The sequence below is a fragment of the Polypterus senegalus genome, chromosome 11, assembly GCF_016835505.1.
Source record: "Polypterus senegalus isolate Bchr_013 chromosome 11, ASM1683550v1, whole genome shotgun sequence".
Classification (NCBI taxonomy): Eukaryota; Metazoa; Chordata; class Cladistia; order Polypteriformes; family Polypteridae; genus Polypterus; species Polypterus senegalus.
Window position 1 is genome coordinate 57,618,721 of NC_053164.1, and position 19,744 is coordinate 57,638,464.

At 36.5% G+C, this 19,744-nt stretch overlaps 1 protein-coding gene across 1 annotated transcript in view; it reads left to right on the forward strand.

Annotated features, from left to right (window-relative positions):
* The window catches only part of vars2 (valyl-tRNA synthetase 2, mitochondrial), a 102,093-nt gene that overhangs the window by 18,644 nt on the left and 63,705 nt on the right, over positions 1 to 19,744 (forward strand). Inside the window, exons 5-11 of the mRNA XM_039768695.1 lie at positions 969 to 1,090; positions 3,307 to 3,373; positions 5,406 to 5,503; positions 14,844 to 14,925; positions 15,015 to 15,134; positions 16,699 to 16,807; positions 16,944 to 17,032. Coding sequence (XP_039624629.1) covers positions 969 to 1,090; positions 3,307 to 3,373; positions 5,406 to 5,503; positions 14,844 to 14,925; positions 15,015 to 15,134; positions 16,699 to 16,807; positions 16,944 to 17,032 — 687 coding nt within the window. The remainder of the gene's footprint in view (positions 1 to 968; positions 1,091 to 3,306; positions 3,374 to 5,405; positions 5,504 to 14,843; positions 14,926 to 15,014; positions 15,135 to 16,698; positions 16,808 to 16,943; positions 17,033 to 19,744) is intronic.

The window sequence follows — 19,744 nt, forward strand, 5'->3', positions numbered from 1 at the left end:
GTCACAGTCCTGGAGACCTCTGCCAAATTGCTGCCCACATGCTCCTAGGTTTTCAATAGTGGAGTCTACGATGGCCACTCAGTCTGATGAGAGAATCTTTCCATATGATGATTTCAGCGCTCCTTTATCTGCGATCACTTTTTCATATGTAGGAGTGCAGCTTGGCAGTAGAGCAGTGGCACCAAGTGCCGTATACAGATACTGAGAAGAGAAACAGAATAGGGGAGGGTTAGTAATGGTTTAAAAATATTGTGAAACTTTTATTTCTGTACAAATGATTAACAATCAGAAATGCAGTATACATGGCTTATCAGCAGCTCTAGTCATGGTATGCTAGACTAAAGTAGTAAGTCTTCAGCCTGGATCACATATACTGTATATTAGTAGAATGTTAAGGTATATAATAAGATACAAAGCACTGCTCAATTACAAGAACATGTATGCTTGATTCAGTTTCGTCAAACTACAGGTTGAACAAAAAATCTAGAAAATGTGATGTTGCTTTTGTAGTGAAAAGTCAAGTTATTAGCTATTGGCTAACTAAAAAGATTACAATATGCAAGCTTCTGAGGCAACTCAGGCCCCTTCTTCTGGTAAGATGTTAGTTTTGAAAATTAACACTGTATTCTATGGAGAGAATTCTTTTCTTTAACAGTCTGGTATGGTAGATGTAGTACTGTAGCTTAACAGTGCATTTCTGCATCAGGAGCTGGGGAATTCATAACAATTGAAGGATTCCATAAGCGAATGATAAACTATCTGCTAATAATCTGAAGTGCAGCTGTGTGCAGGAGCAAGACCATGCTCTAAACATGCATCTCAGTCTGCCTATAGTTCTGAATCAATATGTAATGAGACATAAAATATATATCAGTTTAAAATTAATATGTTATTTTAGTGATACTTTTTAATCTCTAAAGAACACCTTAAGACTTTGTCATGATTTCTGATTGTCTTTCTCCTTTCAGAAACGTATTCCTCATGCTGTGAATAAAACATTCTCTTTGTGTATTCCTCCACCAAATGTGACTGGGTCTCTACACTTAGGCCATGCTCTCACTGTGGCAATCGAGGACTCATTAGCTCGCTGGTAAGTTCATTGATCCATTTTGCATCCAGCTCACTCTTACTTTTGCCAGAAGAAATTTTATTACATTGTTTGCATGGAAAAAAGACAGCTTATATAATAGTACTGATGTCTGATTAAAATGAAATAAAAAGATGAAGACATTTGAAGGGTTCGAAATTTTTTGATACTAAATATATATAATATATAGGCAAATTTCCAGGAAAATGTATTCGTCAAGAGACATAATTTATTGGCAGTCAACTGATTTGTCTTAAGTTTTTAAATATAGCATTGTGTGATTTGTTTATTTTTTCTAAAACTGTCACAATACAGCTTCCTCCTAGTGTTTTCTTTTGGTGAGCTTTTCAGAATTAAAAAAAATCACCTGGAGTTAAACACCTAAATTGGACAATAGAAGTTAAATGAATATAATTGTAGTTTAATATGATGCCTATTTGATTTGTTTATGAAACCTGAGGCAGAAGTGCCAACACTGGAAATTGTAGCTGATAAGGCTGTCCAGTTCTAAAATCCTTTAACAGACTAATTTATGTCCATTTTCTTTGATTTAGCTTTCTAATGCTTCATCATCCTTCATTCAATTTTCATGTTATACTCCTCAAAATAAAGGTCAGATATTTCACTTTCAGAATTATTGGTATCACTTTAGATTAGGTTTCTCTAATTACTCTGTACTTACCATGTAATTACCCATATCATTACAGAGTAACTAGGTTTTATTACATTGCATTTATTGTGTAAATACAATGTAATGCTGTGGTTAATCACTCAGTTATAATCGTTATTCCATGATTTATATACATGCATACTTTTAATTGTTGTGGAATAACAATTACAATTGAGTACTTGATTATAGCGTTACACAGTACCCAGTAACTCCAAGGTAATAACCCAAGTACCTAGTTACTCTGGTATTATACATGTAATTTACATGGTAAGTACAGCGTAATTAGGGACACCTAATCTAAAGGAATACTGAATTTCTACAGAGAATTAGTTATGTTGTACACATATGTTGACACAGAATTAATTGCAAAATTCAGTACAATTTTTGAATGTTATTTTTCTTTCCATAGGTGTTTGAATAAGCTTCTAAACATTATAAAAGTGTCAGGAACACCCTGAAAAAATAGTTAGAAATAGAAATATCTGGAAGTAATATTTCTAGTTTTACTGTTTTGAAGCAGTACAAAAAAAACAGGATTCTTTTTCTCCACTTTTACAGTTTTCAAAGTATCCATAGCATACATATCCATTGTTGAAGACTCATGGCGTATTTATCATTTTGAAGGGTAGATCTTACTCCTCAGAATATACAGTATATAGTTTGTAAATAGATTGTACTTTGTATCCAAATTACACCAATAGTTGCAAGATTTTAAAAATCTTTACAAAACATTGAAATATATAAAAGTGGAAAACCTAGAAAGTGTGGCATCTTTTGAATGTTGAGCCCCAAGAACCACCAAACCCCCATTTAGTAGCTAATAGTCTGTCCGTCAAATTGTATGCAATTGTATCAGGACATTCTAGATAGCCATGGGACGAGGTTAGGTGCAGATGTTGCTGTAATACAGCAGTTCAGCCGTCTTTGAAGAGACACTGAAAAATATTCTAATTTGGTATTGGGGTACACAATATGGCATTTTAATAGCTATAAATACTGTAATTTAATCGTAGCAGTAAGAAAATGAATGCTTTTATGCATTTTTTTAATTTAAAAAATACTGCATTATTGTTCGGTCCTGCTAGTGGGTCCAAAATAATGAGGCTTAGGGTTAAGGTGTTGATATTTCCACTTACGCAGTTTACTGGCAGATGGTGGGTGAAAAGGCTGTCAATTTTCTTAATGTTTAAATGGATGTTTTTGTATTTTGACAAGTAATGGCAATTTTGGAGGATATCACAGTGATCTGATGCAATTGCAGACAGATCAGGCACCTATTGATTTTTTTTTTAAATTTTTATTATGTGTGGTATGTGTCATTAGCAAAATAGGGACAGATATTATTATTTGGGAAGTTAATGTCAATTATAGAGAAGACTGTGGACATAAAGGACAATTGTGGTATGGCTTTACTAGAACTTTCCTGCAAAAAAAATGCCACTGATATTGACATAATAATGATAATGCTTTAACATTGTGTAGCTGTCTCTCCAATGTCTCTGATGTGTGGAAAGAATGAACCAAAACATGGAAACCTTTGTATTTTTAGGAGGCGAATGCAAGGCCACAAAGTGCTTTGGGTCCCAGGATGTGACCATGCTGGAATTGCAACACAGGTAAGAAGATGCTCAGTTGTTTCAGGTAAATTGTTATAACCACTGTCATATTGTGCTATGTAACTTAATCTTCTAAACTCCACATGGAATCAGAGTAAAATAATTATTACCAATAATAACGCAAAAAATGAGGGGTGTTAATAGGGGGATACAATACACAACGATACAAAACAATAAAAAACCCAGTGTGTGCCTTCCTGAACATATACAGTGTCTCTATAAAATTCCGAGGATAGCTAACCTGCTGTCTTCTCATAAAACTCAATCTCTCTTGCATACCAAGCATTTATAAACATTTTTTTGTGCTAGCAATCTGGATGTTTATTTATTTCTTCCTGAGAGAGTCTCTGTTGTCTAGAGCAGTATTTCTTAACCTTTTTTTGTACTGCGACCCACTTTTTTCCATACAAGTGTCCTTGTGACCCACCAAGGGTGCTCTCATGGCAATTCGAAGGATGCATTTGTCACAGTGGGTGTATTGGATACGGCTTGGGGATGTGGTGATGTTATAGATTTGAATGAAGCTCGATCATCAGACCAAAACAAGGGGTAGAATTTAATCTAGCATGATTGTCAGAGCTATTTCGCTTTGATGAATTCAGCATGATTATCAACGCTTTGACCCATTTCATTAACCACTACTAATACAAACAACAAACAACAGCAACTCTCAACCCACCAGTGGCAGACCACGACCCAAAACTCCTTACCTCACTCTCTCACTGGTGAAGCTTTCTTCTGAGTTGGACTTACGAAAGTTCAAACATTTTCAAGCATTTTACCTTTGACTCCTGATATGAGCTGCCTGGTGGATTCTTCCTTTATACTTTTAACTTATTCACTGCTTTGAAATGGCATATTTCTCTTTTGTGTTCATTTTATATTTGAGTTTATGTGATTTTATTTTTAGTTGACAATTTCTTTTTGGTATTTAGCTTGTCGGCTACTTTTGTTTGATGTTTAAACTTGGCTCTGAGGGTGTTCTGTTTTTGAATTAAACACAGTATGTTTGCCTTTTTTAATTTTAATATTGGATTAATTGTCTAATTAATTGTGTAATTTGTATTTCTTTAAAAACATATTGTTGTGTTTCCAATTCAGAGTTGCACAAAGAATACTCGGAAAAATCTTTTTAATCATATTTTATTCTTGAGCTTGAAAGAGTAATATTGGAGTCTTTTAAAGGTAGACTGCAAACGCAATATACTTTACTCGTCTGACTCCAGTCGTGTTTTCCTGGAAATTAAAAGAATTTACAGGCCTTTCCATCAGTACTATCAAACTTCCTGAACAATCTACAGGATAGAAATCCTAGCCGGGTAGTGAACTAATTATATATTAGGTTGCTGAGCTTTAAAGGTTTTTGCTAACGTCAGACATGGTACTTTGCATTCAGACATACTACTTTGCATGCCGACCTGCAGCTTTCTGAAGCTGATCCCATACTGTCAAAATGCCACCTGTCTGATTTGTCTGTAATTGAACCAGCTCTAGAAAACAGAAGTGCAGCCCAATTGTTTACGACATTTATAGAGAAAATGAATAGAATATTAAACTTCTAACACTGGCCACACTAATTTAATAAATATAGGTAGTTGATAAACAAAGTCCTCATGAACAAACCCACAAGGTCACAATGGTACAGTATCTTGTGATTCCTGTTTGTCCACTGCAGGTAAACTGTTCTTGTGCTGTCTTTACCAGCAACAACAGGGCCCCAGTATCTTCCATCTTGGAGTCACTGTAGCCATCTTGATGTGTAAGCGGGAATCTCCAAATGTGCCTCCTAAACTGCACTGTCTGTATTATTGGCTAAAATGTATTATGGCCTTTTCCCCTTCTGTGTCAAAAGTTCACTATTTAAATTTTGATTGCACTCATGAAATGACACTGCATACTTGTAATTGTTGATGCATTTTTCATGTTAGTGTGTCCTTTGTTATTTGTAAGATGTCAAATATATGGCTGCTTTTTTCATTTTCTTTAACTTCCTTTGTATTTTCCTTGTCCCTGGCCCTGTATTCCTGTGTAGGCAGTTGTGGAGAAGAGATTGTTAAGAGATAAAGGACTGCAACGCAAAGACATGAGCCGGGAGGAATTCTTGACTGAAGTTTGGAGATGGAAAGAGCAGTATGATTATATATTTTATTTACCTTGGGTCATTGGGAGATAGAAGACAATTATTTGTATTTTAGCTTTCACACATTTACTGATTACCCAGTTCTCTACCCAAAGGAAAGTCTTCTAGAGGTGTGGAGGAGCTTTAATGGTAAACCACATTTATGTTGACAGTGAACTGTAGTTCCCAAAAACCAAAAATGGCAATCAAGACATTTTCCCCATATTAATGTGTGTTTTATTGAAATTTGAATGAGAGTATCATTTGAATCCCATTCTTTTTCTTGTAACATTCCCACTGAATCAACATATTGATTGTCTGCCTTTTTATGCCCTTTAAAGAAGAGATGCCTTCAAGTAACAGGTTCTTATCCAATACTGCGTGGAACTGATAAAGGCACACCATGTTAATGAACATTGTGTGAGAAGTTATTCCTTTGAGGCAGGGTAAAGCATGTAAGACAGGAAACAGTTTTGTGTTGGATTCACTCATTTTTAAACTTGGTCTTGTTAGTTGAAGCTGAAATCATTTGCAAGAATAACTTTGTAGTAGTTTAACTTTTATTTATTATGCATCAACTACAGTCTCCTAGGTTATTAACATGCAGCTGTTTGCCAGACATTTAACAGTAGGATGTTAAATACTATCAGCAGAGTTGGATGTGGGTAGATAACCTTAGCTGTCAACGCAGCCGTTCTTGAACTTTTTAATCCATTCATAGACACTTCACTTGGGCAATTTTTTTACATACTATCAGTGGATGTCATGTTACACCTTCAATATAGATATTTCTGACTTACTCTTTTATATTTAATATAAGAAATATTATAACAAATAACAGCCATTCTCAAATGCATACAAGAATCGGGGACAAAAAGACAAAACATTTCCAACTTTGCTAATGATAAGAGAGCAGTTAAACTGAGGCATTATAAATGAATTTTGTCATTGGTATTAAAGGAGCCCCAATAGTTTTAAAATTCTGTTAAATAATATGTTGACTAAAAGTACTTAATGGTGGTGTGTCATAGAGAGGATGTGCAGCATTCTTCATAATGTGTGCATATACACTATATATCTATACTAATAAAAGGCAAAGCCCTCACTCACTCACTCACTCACTCACTGACTCACTCACTCACTCACTCACTCACTCACTCACTCACTGACTCATCACTAATTCTCCAACTTCCCGTGTGGGTGGAAGGCTGAAATTTGGCAGGTTGATTCCTTACAGCTTCCTTACAAAAGTTGGGCAGGTTTTATATCGAAATTCTACGCGTAATGGTCATAACTGGAAGCAGTTTTCTCCATTTACTGTAATGGAGATGAGCTTCAACGCCGTGGGGGCGGAGTTTCGTGTGACATCATCACGCCTCCCACGTAATCACGCAGTACATAGAAAACCAGGAAGACCTCAAAAATGCGCTCAAGAAAACATGCATTATATAATTGAGAAGGCAGCGAAACAATAAGAAGCGAGTTCTGCTACTTCGGAAACAAAGCATGATGTAAACCTACACTTTAAATTAAGTTCATAGACAGGCTGCCGCTGGCGTTTGTAATTTAGTGCCTGCCCATAGAAGGCCGTCCGTCAGCGGCAATCCAATAGCAAACTGCCACGGGTAAATATTCACGGGTGAAGGACTGTGCTTATGGAGAGGAAGATGAGATGGTCAGGGTGGTGTTTGACACAAACTCAGCGAAACTGCGAGAGAAAGTTTTAAGTGCCAGGACTAAGGTAACATTAAATAAAGCTATGGACATAGCACGAGATGGCACCAGCACAGCTGGGAACCTTCGATGCAAGTACACCGAGTGGCTCACGTGAACTGACGCAGTGCACAGATAAAAGCAACAGTTCCAAAAGCGCTGAACAAAACCGAATTACACAATTGAAAAGGCAGCAAAAATATGAAGCGCCTGATAAGCATATTCATAAATGCAGCTACTGTGGAAACAAAGCACACGGTGGAAAAAGTCAATGTCCGCTAAAGGAAGACAGTGTAAAAAAAACCCGTGCATGCAGTGTGTCAGGTCTCAGATAAAGAAGAAGACGAGCTGTTTATTGATGCAGTAAGAAACGAATCGATGAATGAAACCTGTCATCTTTACAACGATTGACAAACACGGAATGTAACTTGAACACAACACATCGCATAAATACGACCCTGATTGAAAGAAATAATGATAATCAAATCCTTGATGACAGCAACATTCAATAACACTCACAAAACAATTACTGTATATTGACAATCATGTTACGTTATTTTTAAAATGTTCCCTTTTCTTTTTCATAACTTCTACTTCTCCACTGCGATACGCGGGTATATATTTAAATGTATATATATACCCCTATCTACAGTACATACTCGATAGACAAGCCACATGCTGTGGCTCAATTGTAGAGTCTTCGCCTCTAATGCCGACATTCGAGGTTCGATTCCCGAGAGGGAATGCACTGAGTATGTACGCGCGCTACTGATTCATTTTACCTTCGCATCTCCTTGGTTTGGGACGTATGAAAAATATTCGGTTAACGCAGAATCATGTTACGTTATTTTTAAAATGTTTCCCTTTATTAGCACAAGCACAGCTGAGAAGCTTCGATGCATGTACTCCATAACGCGTTAAAAATAACGCATTTAATCACACTTTCAATTCCAAGCAAACGGAACTTTTGTCAATGCATCATTTCCTGGTACATCCATTACACTGATGCACACATCACAGCTACAAAAATGTTAGAGTCGGAATAAAGCGCGTTCCTACGACTGATCATTTCGACTTCCGAGCGAAGCCTTGATAAAAGCATGGTTTTGTGCACAATGAAAAGCAAGCAAAATTAGATGCATTACAGAAAGCGGACTTTGTGGCTCTTACTGGGGATCATTGGACTTCCGTGACCGTTAGTAATTCTAATTACATCTAATTACAAAATGTTCAATGATCACACTGTTTTAGCCTAATGTACAAAATAATTTTGGCTAAGGTTACTCAGAGTTTAAAGATTAAGTTGGTCAAATTACCTTTTATGTTTCTGACTTATTTTTTTCAGAAGAAAAACTGCACTTTATGTTGAAATTTTGGTTATTATTATTTAAAGACAATACTATTCTGAAAATCTACTTAAAGTACTTAAACTACCACTTTATTTTTAAGTCTGCCCAATTTTAACCAGGGATGATATTTTTGTTTCTGTTTTGAATTCAAATGCAGTTTAAAGGCTTTTTTTTTCAGAAATTAAAGCAGCTTCAGTTTACAATATTCATGTACATGTCTATTATTTGATTCTGTCGCCCACTAAAACACTTTTAAATTAAAAAAAACCATTTGCGATTTGGGGCAAATTTACGTGCGATTACATACGATTAATCAAGATTAATTCTTACACAGCCTCTAATTAATTGGATTAATTTTTTAATCGAGTCCCACCTAATATATATATATATGTGGATATATATATGTAGATTTGTATATATAAATGTGTATATACAGTATATATGTAGATATGTATATGTGTATATACAGTATGTATATATACAGTATGTATATATGTATGTGTGTATATGTATATATATATAACTGTGTATATATATGTGTATAGATGTGTATATATATATATATATATATTTATATATATATGCCAGCAACACTCATGACAATGACAAAACAATTACATTGTCAATCATGTTACGTTATTATTAAAATGTTTCCTTTTCTTTTACTTCTCGCTGCCAATCGAGGTATTTTGCTATATATATATATATATATATATATATATATATATATATACAGATATATATAAATATATATATACAGATATATATAAATAGATAGATATGACAACAACACTCAATATCAATGACAAAACAATTACATTAACAATCATCTTACGTTATTTTTAAAATGTTTGCTTTTCATTTTCATAACTTCTTTAACACACTACTTCTCCGCTGCGAAGCGCGGGTATTTTGCTAGTCTTCTTATATAATACGCTACCGTGGCTGTTCATTTTTCTGTCCAGGATTTTAAATCACCTGTAGCTCACAAACTGTTTGACCTATTGACCTGAAATTTGGTACACGTATACTACGTGACATCTACTATGCGCTTTCGGGGTGATGATTAACCTCAAGGTTATTCCTCTTTTTATTTTTATTTGATTTTATTTTAGAATCAACTCTCAGCAGCAGGCAGCAGGGCGGCCGTTCGGCATATGTGTATGGGCACCATTCTCATCCCTACCACCTTCGCTGTCACTTCCCCTGCCTCTTCATATCTTAAATCATTCTTGAGGCAGATTGCACACTTAGAAAACATACTAAGTAATTGTAACACAAACAATGACTTAATCACTTTTAACGTGAAAAGATGCTGACGAAAGAAGTGAAGAAGCGGGCCGTTAGGGTGGAGACAAGAAGAGCTGCTCAGGAAGCAGCAAGCGCATCAACCTCTGAGCAAACAAATGTTAAATGTACAGAGAAAGAGTATGAAAACTATGAATGCTGAAGTCAAGTGTGTACATGCAGTGCGCCATTACTGGTTTGTTATAATACACATTATATGTATATACTGTAATGTCTGTGTTTCCTTTTCCTTTGGAAATTCTTCTTTTGATTTTCTGGTGTTGTGCTTCTACCAAAAATTAGCCTTATCCCTTTTTCTTTATTTCATCTTCTGCTCAGATGTCTGTACTGCAAACATTCTCTACAATCTTACATTAAATATGATTTCATGATTATATAAGGTATGGTCAATAAGATTTCTTAATCATTTATAAAGCTGATATATTCATATTTAAATAATGAGTCTTATTCATTTACGTGCTCACATTAAAGAATGAAACACTTAAATGTATTTTGTGCCCATGCAGTTAGTTGTTAAGCCACAGTGCTCAAAAGTGAGTAATTAACCAGCAATAAAGAAGAAAATGCAAAAAACTGAACATTAGTTTGACTAAATATAAGATGACATTATTTCATTAATAAAAGAGTTTGTATTTACTCTAGTTATGTATGTACTGCATGTATGTGAGTGTGTACTGTATATATTTACATATGCATTCATTTTTTCTTTCATCCTTATTCCCAAAGTGTCACAATGGCGATACTCTGCATGAAAGTAGTTTGCTTTTTTTATTTAAAAAAAAAAAAAAAAAAAAACAAATACAGCATTTGAGGTAAGGCACGGTAAATTGACTTTTCAGTGCCAAGTAAATGTAGCTCTTTAATAACTGAACTGAATAAACATGCAGAGATAAATGGCCCTGCGGTTGACAGTGGTTAGGCTCGATCCCCTGCTCGCTTCGCTTGCCAACCCCCACTTCGTGTCTCTGACACTTGCGTATGTGGATTTCATTTTCACCAAACGACAAATCTTTTAATTCTTGCGGATATACCTTTTCATTGGGAAGAAACACAACTTTTCCCTGATAGCAACACAAATTAGACGATCCCAACAATATCTACATACTTCTGTCATATCACCTATGTCCATATATTAAATCTCTTTTTGCTGCTCCGTTATTTCACTGAGTAATAATTTCCATTTGTTAGCGCTAATGTGATCTTTACTATTATTTTTTCGAGAAGTAGTACTTTCATAATTTATTTAGTACTTTCATAATCGCTAACCTGCTCTGCGTGTGTATCGCGCCAACGTTTTTTAACCTCTTTGTGACGTTCTACTTTGTCTTCTACTCTTTGTCTTTTATTTCTGACCCCACTTGGAGCTTAGAGTACAGGAACTGTGTCTGACAATAGCATTCACACGAATGAGAAGTGTGTGGACCATGGGTATGGTTGTAAATGTTTGAGAGGAGGGCAGGACTTGTCCATTGTTGGTGGCTGAATGTTTACTGAGTTAACTTGAAAAAATATAAATAAAAAGTTTTTAAACATTGTTAGGTGTGATGTCTCAGTACTCCATTGATCTAGGTTCAGTTCCTGGCTGAGCCATTGTTTGCATTGTCATCCTGTGTCTTTGTGAATATCCTCTAGTATATAGTGAATAGGTATGTGTCTCTTGTGATGGATTGTCATTCCATCTAGGATTGGTTCCTTCCTTGCATCCCGTGTTGCAAAGATCAATTTCAGTAATCTGGTCTTCAATAATAAAGAATGTAAACAAGTTGGGACAATGGTGAATGAATGAAATGTTTACATATTTTTGGCTCAAGTAATTTATTACAGAGTGACATGTTCAACACATTACCATTTCTGTTTAATAATTAAAAACAAATATAAAATGACCCTTGATTTTTCAGTGATTTTTCTGGAGTTGTATATCTGTACTAATAAAAGGCAAAGCCCTCACTGACTTAATCATCACTAATTCTCCAACTTCCCATGTAGGTAGAAGGCTGAAATTTGGCAGGCTCATTCCTTACAGGTTACTTACAGAAGTTAAGCAGGTTTCATTTCAAAATTCTACGAGTAACGGTCATAACTGAATCCTACTTACGTACATATATGCGTCGATAGCCTGCAGCTCGGTCGCCGTGTGAGGTGGCGTTGCGTCCCCCATCCCCACACCTCACATGTAGTTGGCTGCCTGCCTATATTGCGTCCCCCATCCCCACACCTCCCACGTAATTGGCTGCCTGCCCATATAAGGCCGTCTGTCGCTCCGGTCTCTTCATTCCCTTCCTTGCTTCGCTACGGTATTCATGTCTCCCTGCTGATAACTACAGCCTTTTTATTTAATCCACGGGATTTCTGCTGTTTTATTGTTCATTTATTACGATTATAGTTATTGTGTAGGTATTTTAGACTTAGTTTACTGTTCAGGTACCCATTTCCTTTACCGTTCCAACTGCACCCCCATTAACATGTCTATCGAGGTGATCACCATCGATCAAAGAACTGTCACTTACCGAATCTCAAACTGATTATGACAGCAGAAATCTAAGCTGTGAGAAAACAGTAAAAAGGAGGCGTGTCAGACGTTGTGGTACATTTTTTGATGCAGCTAGACGGAAACATCTTTGTGACGCTGCCGCCAAAAACACGCAGCAAAATCCACAAGTTAATAGACATGCTGTCGCTAAATACTTGCAGACAAATCCACAAGTTCATAGACACACTGCCGCTAAATACTCACAGGCAAATCCACAAGTTCATAGAGACGCTGTCGCTAAATACTCGCAGGCAGATCCACAAGTTCATAGACACGCTGCCGCTAAATATTCACAGGTAAATCCACAACTTAATACCGGGAATGCCTGTTAAACCTCTTAGATTCACGAGTACCAATTTGGGTAGTGAACACTTTGATGAATGAAACCTGTTATCTTTACAACGGTTGACAAACACGGAATATAATTTGAACACAACACGTCCTCCAAATACGAACCTGATTGAAAGAAATAATGATAATCAAATCCTTGATGACAGCAACACTCATAACAGTGACAAAACAATTACATTGACAATCATGTTACGTTATTTTTGTTTCTTTTCTTTTTCATTACTTCTTTAACACACTATTTCTCCGCTGCGAAGTGCGGGTATTTTGCTAGCGTAAAATAAAGTTCTTATTTTTGATAGAGATAGAATGACCAATACTACCTTTGAATATGTGTAGTGTATATGTACAGACATATTTTAATAAACCCTGTTAATCTAATTCAGGGGTTTGGGGAACCTTTCCTGGTAGCAGGTGGCAACAATCCTTGCCAGGGTATACATATACATGGAAGCTGTTTTAGAATACTACATTTGCATTTATTTGCTTAGCAGACACTTTTTTTCAAAGTGACTCACTATTGATCAGACTAACACATGTCTTGGGGATATTGGAGGAAAATGTACTACCCCCCAGGAAAACACAAGTAGATATGAGGAGAATATGCAGACACCACAAATACATTGAGCAGATGCTGAATTTGCACTCAGGATGCTTGATCTCTGTGGTCAGTGTTTTACAGGTGAGATGTATTAGAATGAGATGCTTGTTGTTCCAATTACATACTACAGGACTAGTAGAAGGTGGCTGGCACAAGGTAGAGATGTTTTTGTGCAATAATTGCTAAAGCTCATCTAACACCAAATTCTGTCCGTTGTTTAGCTGTTGAAAATGTATGCAGACCTTTTTAGTTCAGCATTATTTTTATTTTGACATGAAATAGGCTGTGTTGGTTAATACAGGGAGATTCACTCAAAAGTGGCCCCGAATATTCTGTAATAACTCTCGCTAGGATGAAGCAATCTGCGTGAAATGACTTGCTATGTGCTCCACAGTATATGGAGTTTCGAACAAGCCGGGATGCTCCTGTGTCGGAGCGATGAAGTAGGCTCCGGACATTGTGACGTTTAACCTCCATTTGCAAATTCTAGACGCATACCTCCCGTACCCCTTCACTTAGTCACTCGAATTCTCAAAAGGATTATTGTGTACAGTATTGAGCAGAGTGTCTTCATGGTGCGAACCTATTGTGTCACCAATTTGTTTAAGCCATGTCAGAATCAGCTGGTTGATTGTGAGTTATAGGAAGGTTAATTCACACATCTGCAAGGAGCATGGCAGAAATTGAATCCTCCTTTGACAACATGGCAACTTCAAAGAGGCTTTGGCCACCATGGTTGCTGGATCTGACACCACCAGACTTCTTCCTTTGAGGTATGCTCAAAGTAAAAGTCTATCAGAACAGGCCACACACTGTGGAAGATTTGAAGGAAAACATCCAACGTGAAATTGCTGCTATTCCCCCTGAGATGCTTGCCAATACGTTCAGGAATATGGAGTGCTGTGGCAAAATGTGTCTGGCAGAAAATGGAAACCACTTCCAGCATTGCATGTAATGCAATCGATTACACATACATCAAAGTATATAGCGTATGTTTTTGGTTCAGATTGCTTCATCCTAACAGGAGTTACAACAGAATATTTGGGGCCTCTTTTAAGTGAATCTCCCTGTATTTACCCTTTTTCTGTGAAACAAAAATACACTTCAAAAATACCAAATTTTGGGGGAACAATCCTGAAGGTTATATTTGCTTAGTCCACATTTTTTTTCCAAATTGGAACATGCCATGCAAAATATTAATTTTTGTGTTTAGTTAGTAATCTGCTTAATTTGTTATTTGTTATATGTTATTTACCTTTTTAAAAATATTTTTCATAGGTAAAGGTTGTTTCTGCCATTTAATTTGCATTCTGCTTGCATGTTCAAAATCTTAACTTCTGTAATAAGTGATCAAAATGTGCGTGCACTAATAGCATGTAGGCTTTCAAAGATACTTAGGAAATCTGACATCCATTAGACTGTGCACATTAAAAGGTGTTTAATTTGAGTAACTGTCATCAATATCTGAAACCTTTGTTAATATGTTAAGTGTGCTTTTGCAGAAAAGGGGATGAAATTTACCATCAACTGAAGAAACTGGGTGCTTCACTAGATTGGAAGCGAGTCTGTTTTACAATGGACAAAGTGAGCTGAACAATTAATCTAAATATAGACTTGTTATTGGGCAGGGAATGTTTTCTAGTCAAGTACCCATGTTGTCATTGTGCTTTCAGAAATTCTCCACTGCTGTAACAGAGGCATTTGTCAGACTCTATGAGGCAGGGCTCATCTATAGAGGAGAACGATTAGTGAACTGGTCGTGTGCCCTGACATCAGCTATATCTGATATAGAGGTGAGTCTATTTCTAACTGCATATTGCTGGTACTTTGGCAGAACTACAAATGACTGAATGATTCATCTTTACAGATTAGATAAGATTTTCATTTTTTTCATGTAAAAACAGTTCTTTGCTGCTACCTAACCTTGTGCATGCCATATAATGCTGGATATTAAGAAGGCAGCATAAGTGCTAATTGTTATCTACTATTTTCAGTCTTTTGCCATTACTCTTATTAATAGACAAGGTAAAGCAGACGCTGACAGGAAATGGGTGCCCTTTGAACTGAAATTGTTAATTAGGTGATATTAAGAGAATTGAAAGATGAATACTGACTCTCTTTTACACAATACCATTGAAACTTTCACCTAAAAATACATTTTCACATTTTGGCTGAGGATTTTAACGTGGAATTTTACCCTGCACAATTTTGCGAACCCTAATTGTATGATAAGTTTATCAGTTCTTTAATACAAAAAAAAAAACAGCTTACCAATTAGGTGCATGATTATTTCCTTTTATGACTGTGCGTGACTGTGAACTCATAGCTGCTGCTATATTTCAACTGTTTAAGTTGCACTGTCCCGCAAATAATCTCCAGATTTCTTAAAACTCCTTTTAGCTGTTTTTGCATGTCGTATTAACACCCAGATAGAATTTGTTTTTAATGTACAGTATCTCACCAATGGCATATTTCTGATGTCACTTTGTATTGTATATTCAGGGCCATTTCTAATTCTTGGTGCCACACCCCTTCAATCTACCAGCAGCATTATATGTACATTCATTATCAAAGACATCATCATCATTATAATCATCATTCTCATTGCTTTTTTAGCAGCCATTTTCCAGATAATCACACTGGCTGTTGGGCCTCAGTTGTTATTTGGATATGCCATGAAACGGCCATGTGTAATGCACATTATGCAGTATGACTATCTTGGTTTTCCTTTGTCGTTGAATATATTTGGTTGTATAAAGGCAGACTGGAATGATATAAATATAGGGATAGTCTAATTGTAAATCATTGGAAGGAGGAGACCTCTGCTCTATGAAGTTGTTGCAGTTGCAAGCAATATTATTGTAAATATTACAAACAAACCTGTTAAGGTTTAAGGAAATTTTGCTTTGTCACAAAGCAATAACCACACTGCCCTCAGACACCTTATATTGTATTAGAAATAATGCATGGACAAAACACTCATGCATTTGGTATTGTTGCAGTACTGCAGGCACCATATGTATTATGAGTTGTTTTATTAGTTGCAACAATAGTAGAAAATGAAAAAGTAGAAGGTGGACTGAAAGCCAATTACTAGTGGAAATAAATTCTGAGAATGTTGTTCTCATTACATTTTGCACTTACTTTGTGAGAAATTGGTTATACATCTGACTCTGACATTATAGTAAATCTCTAGAAGTAAAGAAGAACTGCAGTGTTTTTTGGGCATATCAATACTTCATGTATTTTGTCTTTGGATAAAGTGATATCTGAGCACTTTGTACTGAAAAACATTTAAGCATTATACAGAAAATACAAACACTCTCGGATATTGTCAAAATTGATGTCTTATTGCAGGTGGATAATGTATATTTGTTGGGAAAAACACTGTTAAATGTCCCAGGTTATGAAGAGAAAATACCTTTTGGCACGATGACACATTTTGCCTACCCCTTAGATGGAGAAGGTATGTATGCTTTCTATAAAACTTTACCATGGCTACCACATACTAAGTTTGCTAAATTCCTTCTGCAGTTTTGTATTTATTTATTTTTTTAAACATTTTAACAATTAAGTTTTAACTGTAATTTCTTGTCTCTCAGAAGGAGAAATTAGAGTTGCCACTACACGCCTCGAAACAATGCTGGGTGATGTGGCCATTGTTGTCCACCCTGATGATTCACGATATACAGTAAGTGAAATATGTCATTTCAATGAATCGCATTCACTTCAGACAAGTGTTAGGTTAATAAAGATGCATTTATTTCCATTACATTTAAAGGATAATGAATATAAAGCATATTTATAAGGACTATCAGGGTGTTTACAGCTGGTTAAAAGTGAGTTGTTACTGTTACAACTTTATCATATACCAAAAAAATGTATTTAATTCAACGAATTCAAGAATGAATGCAGTATTTCATCATATCTTGTAGTGGGACATGTCTATCTTTTTAGACACTTGTTTTAATCCTGTCTGGCTCAAGAGCATTCTGATCAGTAGAACGTCAATAATCCTTAAGGATTTTACCCAGCATTTATAGGGCATTTAATCAGAAGGAATGCTTGACAGTTTTCTTTATTAAAGACACAATAATTAATACAATTTCAGTCTTTCTTGGATGTGGTGAATAATTCCTTTGCTGCAGGCTCCTCTTACTTCAGAGCACAAAGTCTTGTGGAGAGAGTGCTATCACTTACTGTATGACCCATATATTAGTAAAGATGCATCTGTTTTATTGAACATAAAGAAAATTACATAGTCCAGCTATTGTGGTGGAGATATCACAAAATATGACTTACATAAAATTCTATTATCGGTGAAAGTGCAGCCGTTTTGAAAAACTGTGAAATGTAATATCCTTGCTCTCTGAATAGTAGAAAGTACACATCTAATTATTGTGGGCTTGAATGTTTATACTAAAAAAGCCAGTTAATTGTGAAGAACTTGCATTGCCATGCATTTGTCATATGTAGCAAGCAGGTTTTGGTTTTCTGGCTACACTATTAGCATTGAGGTGAGCAGTCAAAGATATGATTATTTTTTTTACGTAGAAATAGGTTTTCATGAGGTAAAGAAAGTGCCATTTTGCTGTTTTTTTTCTTTTTGGCTGCTACCATTAGGGGTTGCCACAGTGGATCATCTTTTTCCACATGTTCCTGTCCTTTGTATCTATTTCTGTTACACCCATCACCTGCATGTCCTCTCTCACCACATCCATAAACTTCCTCTTTGGCCTTCCTCTTTTCCTCTTGCCTGGCAGCTCTATCCTTAGCATCATTTTCTCAATACACCCAGTATCTCTCCTCTGCACATGTCCAAATCAATAAAATCTCACCTCTCTGACTTTGTCTGTCAACCGTCCCACTTGCGCTGACTCTCTAATGTGCTCGTTTCTAATTCTGTCCATCCTCGTCACACCCAGTGCAAATCTTAGTGTTTAACTTTACCACCTCCAGCTCTGTCTCCTGGTTTTTGGTCAGTGCCACTGTATCCAACCCATATAACATTGCTGGTCTCACTACCATCTTGTAGACCTTCCCTTTCACTCTTGCTGGTACCCACCTATCACAAATTACTCCTGACACTCTTCTCCACCCTGCCTGCACTCTCTTTTTCACCTCTCTTCCACAGTCCCCATTACTCTGAATTGTTGATCCCAAGTATTTAAATGCATCTACCTTTGCCAACTCTACTCCCTGCAACCTCACCATTCCACTGACCTCCCTCTCATGTACACACATTTATTCTGTCTTGTTCCTACTGACCTTTATTCCTCTCCTTTCTAGAGCATATCTCCACATTTCCAGGGTCTCCTCAACCTGCTCCCTACTCTCACTACAGATCAAAGTGTCATCAGCAAACATCATAGTCCATTGGGACTCCGGTTTAATCTTGTCTGTTAACCTGTCCATCACCATTGCAAATAAGAATGGGCTTAGAACCGATCCCTGATGTAACTTCACCTACAGCTTGAATGCATCTGTCACTCCTAACGCAGACCTCACCACGGTTACACTTCCCTCGTACATATCCTGTACAACTCATACATACATCTCTGCCACTCCCGACTTCCTCATACAATACCACAACTCCTCCTGAGACCCACTGTCATATGCTTTCTGCAGGTTCTGGCCTTTTCTCTACTTCTTCCTCTGTGGTGCTCTTTCCTGGCATGAAAACTGCTGCTCAATAATTATTACCTCACTCCTTAACCTAGCTTCCACTACTCTTTCCCATAACTTCATTCTGTGGCTCATCAATTTTATCCCCCTGTAGTTACTACAAATCTGCACCTCACCCTTATTCTTAAATATCTGTACCAGTACACTTCTTCACTCTTCAGTCATCCTCTCCCTTTCCAAGATTCCATTAAACAATCTGGTTAAAAACTCCACTGCCATCTCTCCTAAACACCTCCATGCTTCCACAGGTATATTATCTAGAACAATGGCTTTTCCATTCTTCATCCTCTTCATAGCTGTCCTTATTTCCTCCTTGCTAATCTGTTGCACTTCCTGATTCACTGTCTCCACATCATCCAACCTTCTCTCTCATTCTCTTCATTCATCAACCTCTCAAAGTACTTTTTCCATCTGCTAAACATATCCTCCTCGCTTTTAAGTATGTTTCCATCTTTATCCTCTATAACCCTCACCTGTTGCACATCTTTCCCAGCTCGGTCCCTCTGTCTAGCCAATCGGTACAGGTCCTTTTCTCCCTCCTTATTGTCCAACCTCTCATACAACTCATCATAGCCTTTTCTTTAGCCTTCGCCATATGCCTTATCTCCTTGTACTCTTTTCTACTTTCTGCATCTCTCTGACTATCCCACTTCTTCTTTGCCATCCCCTTCCTCTGTATACTCTCCTGTACTTCCCCATTCCACCACCAAATTTCCTT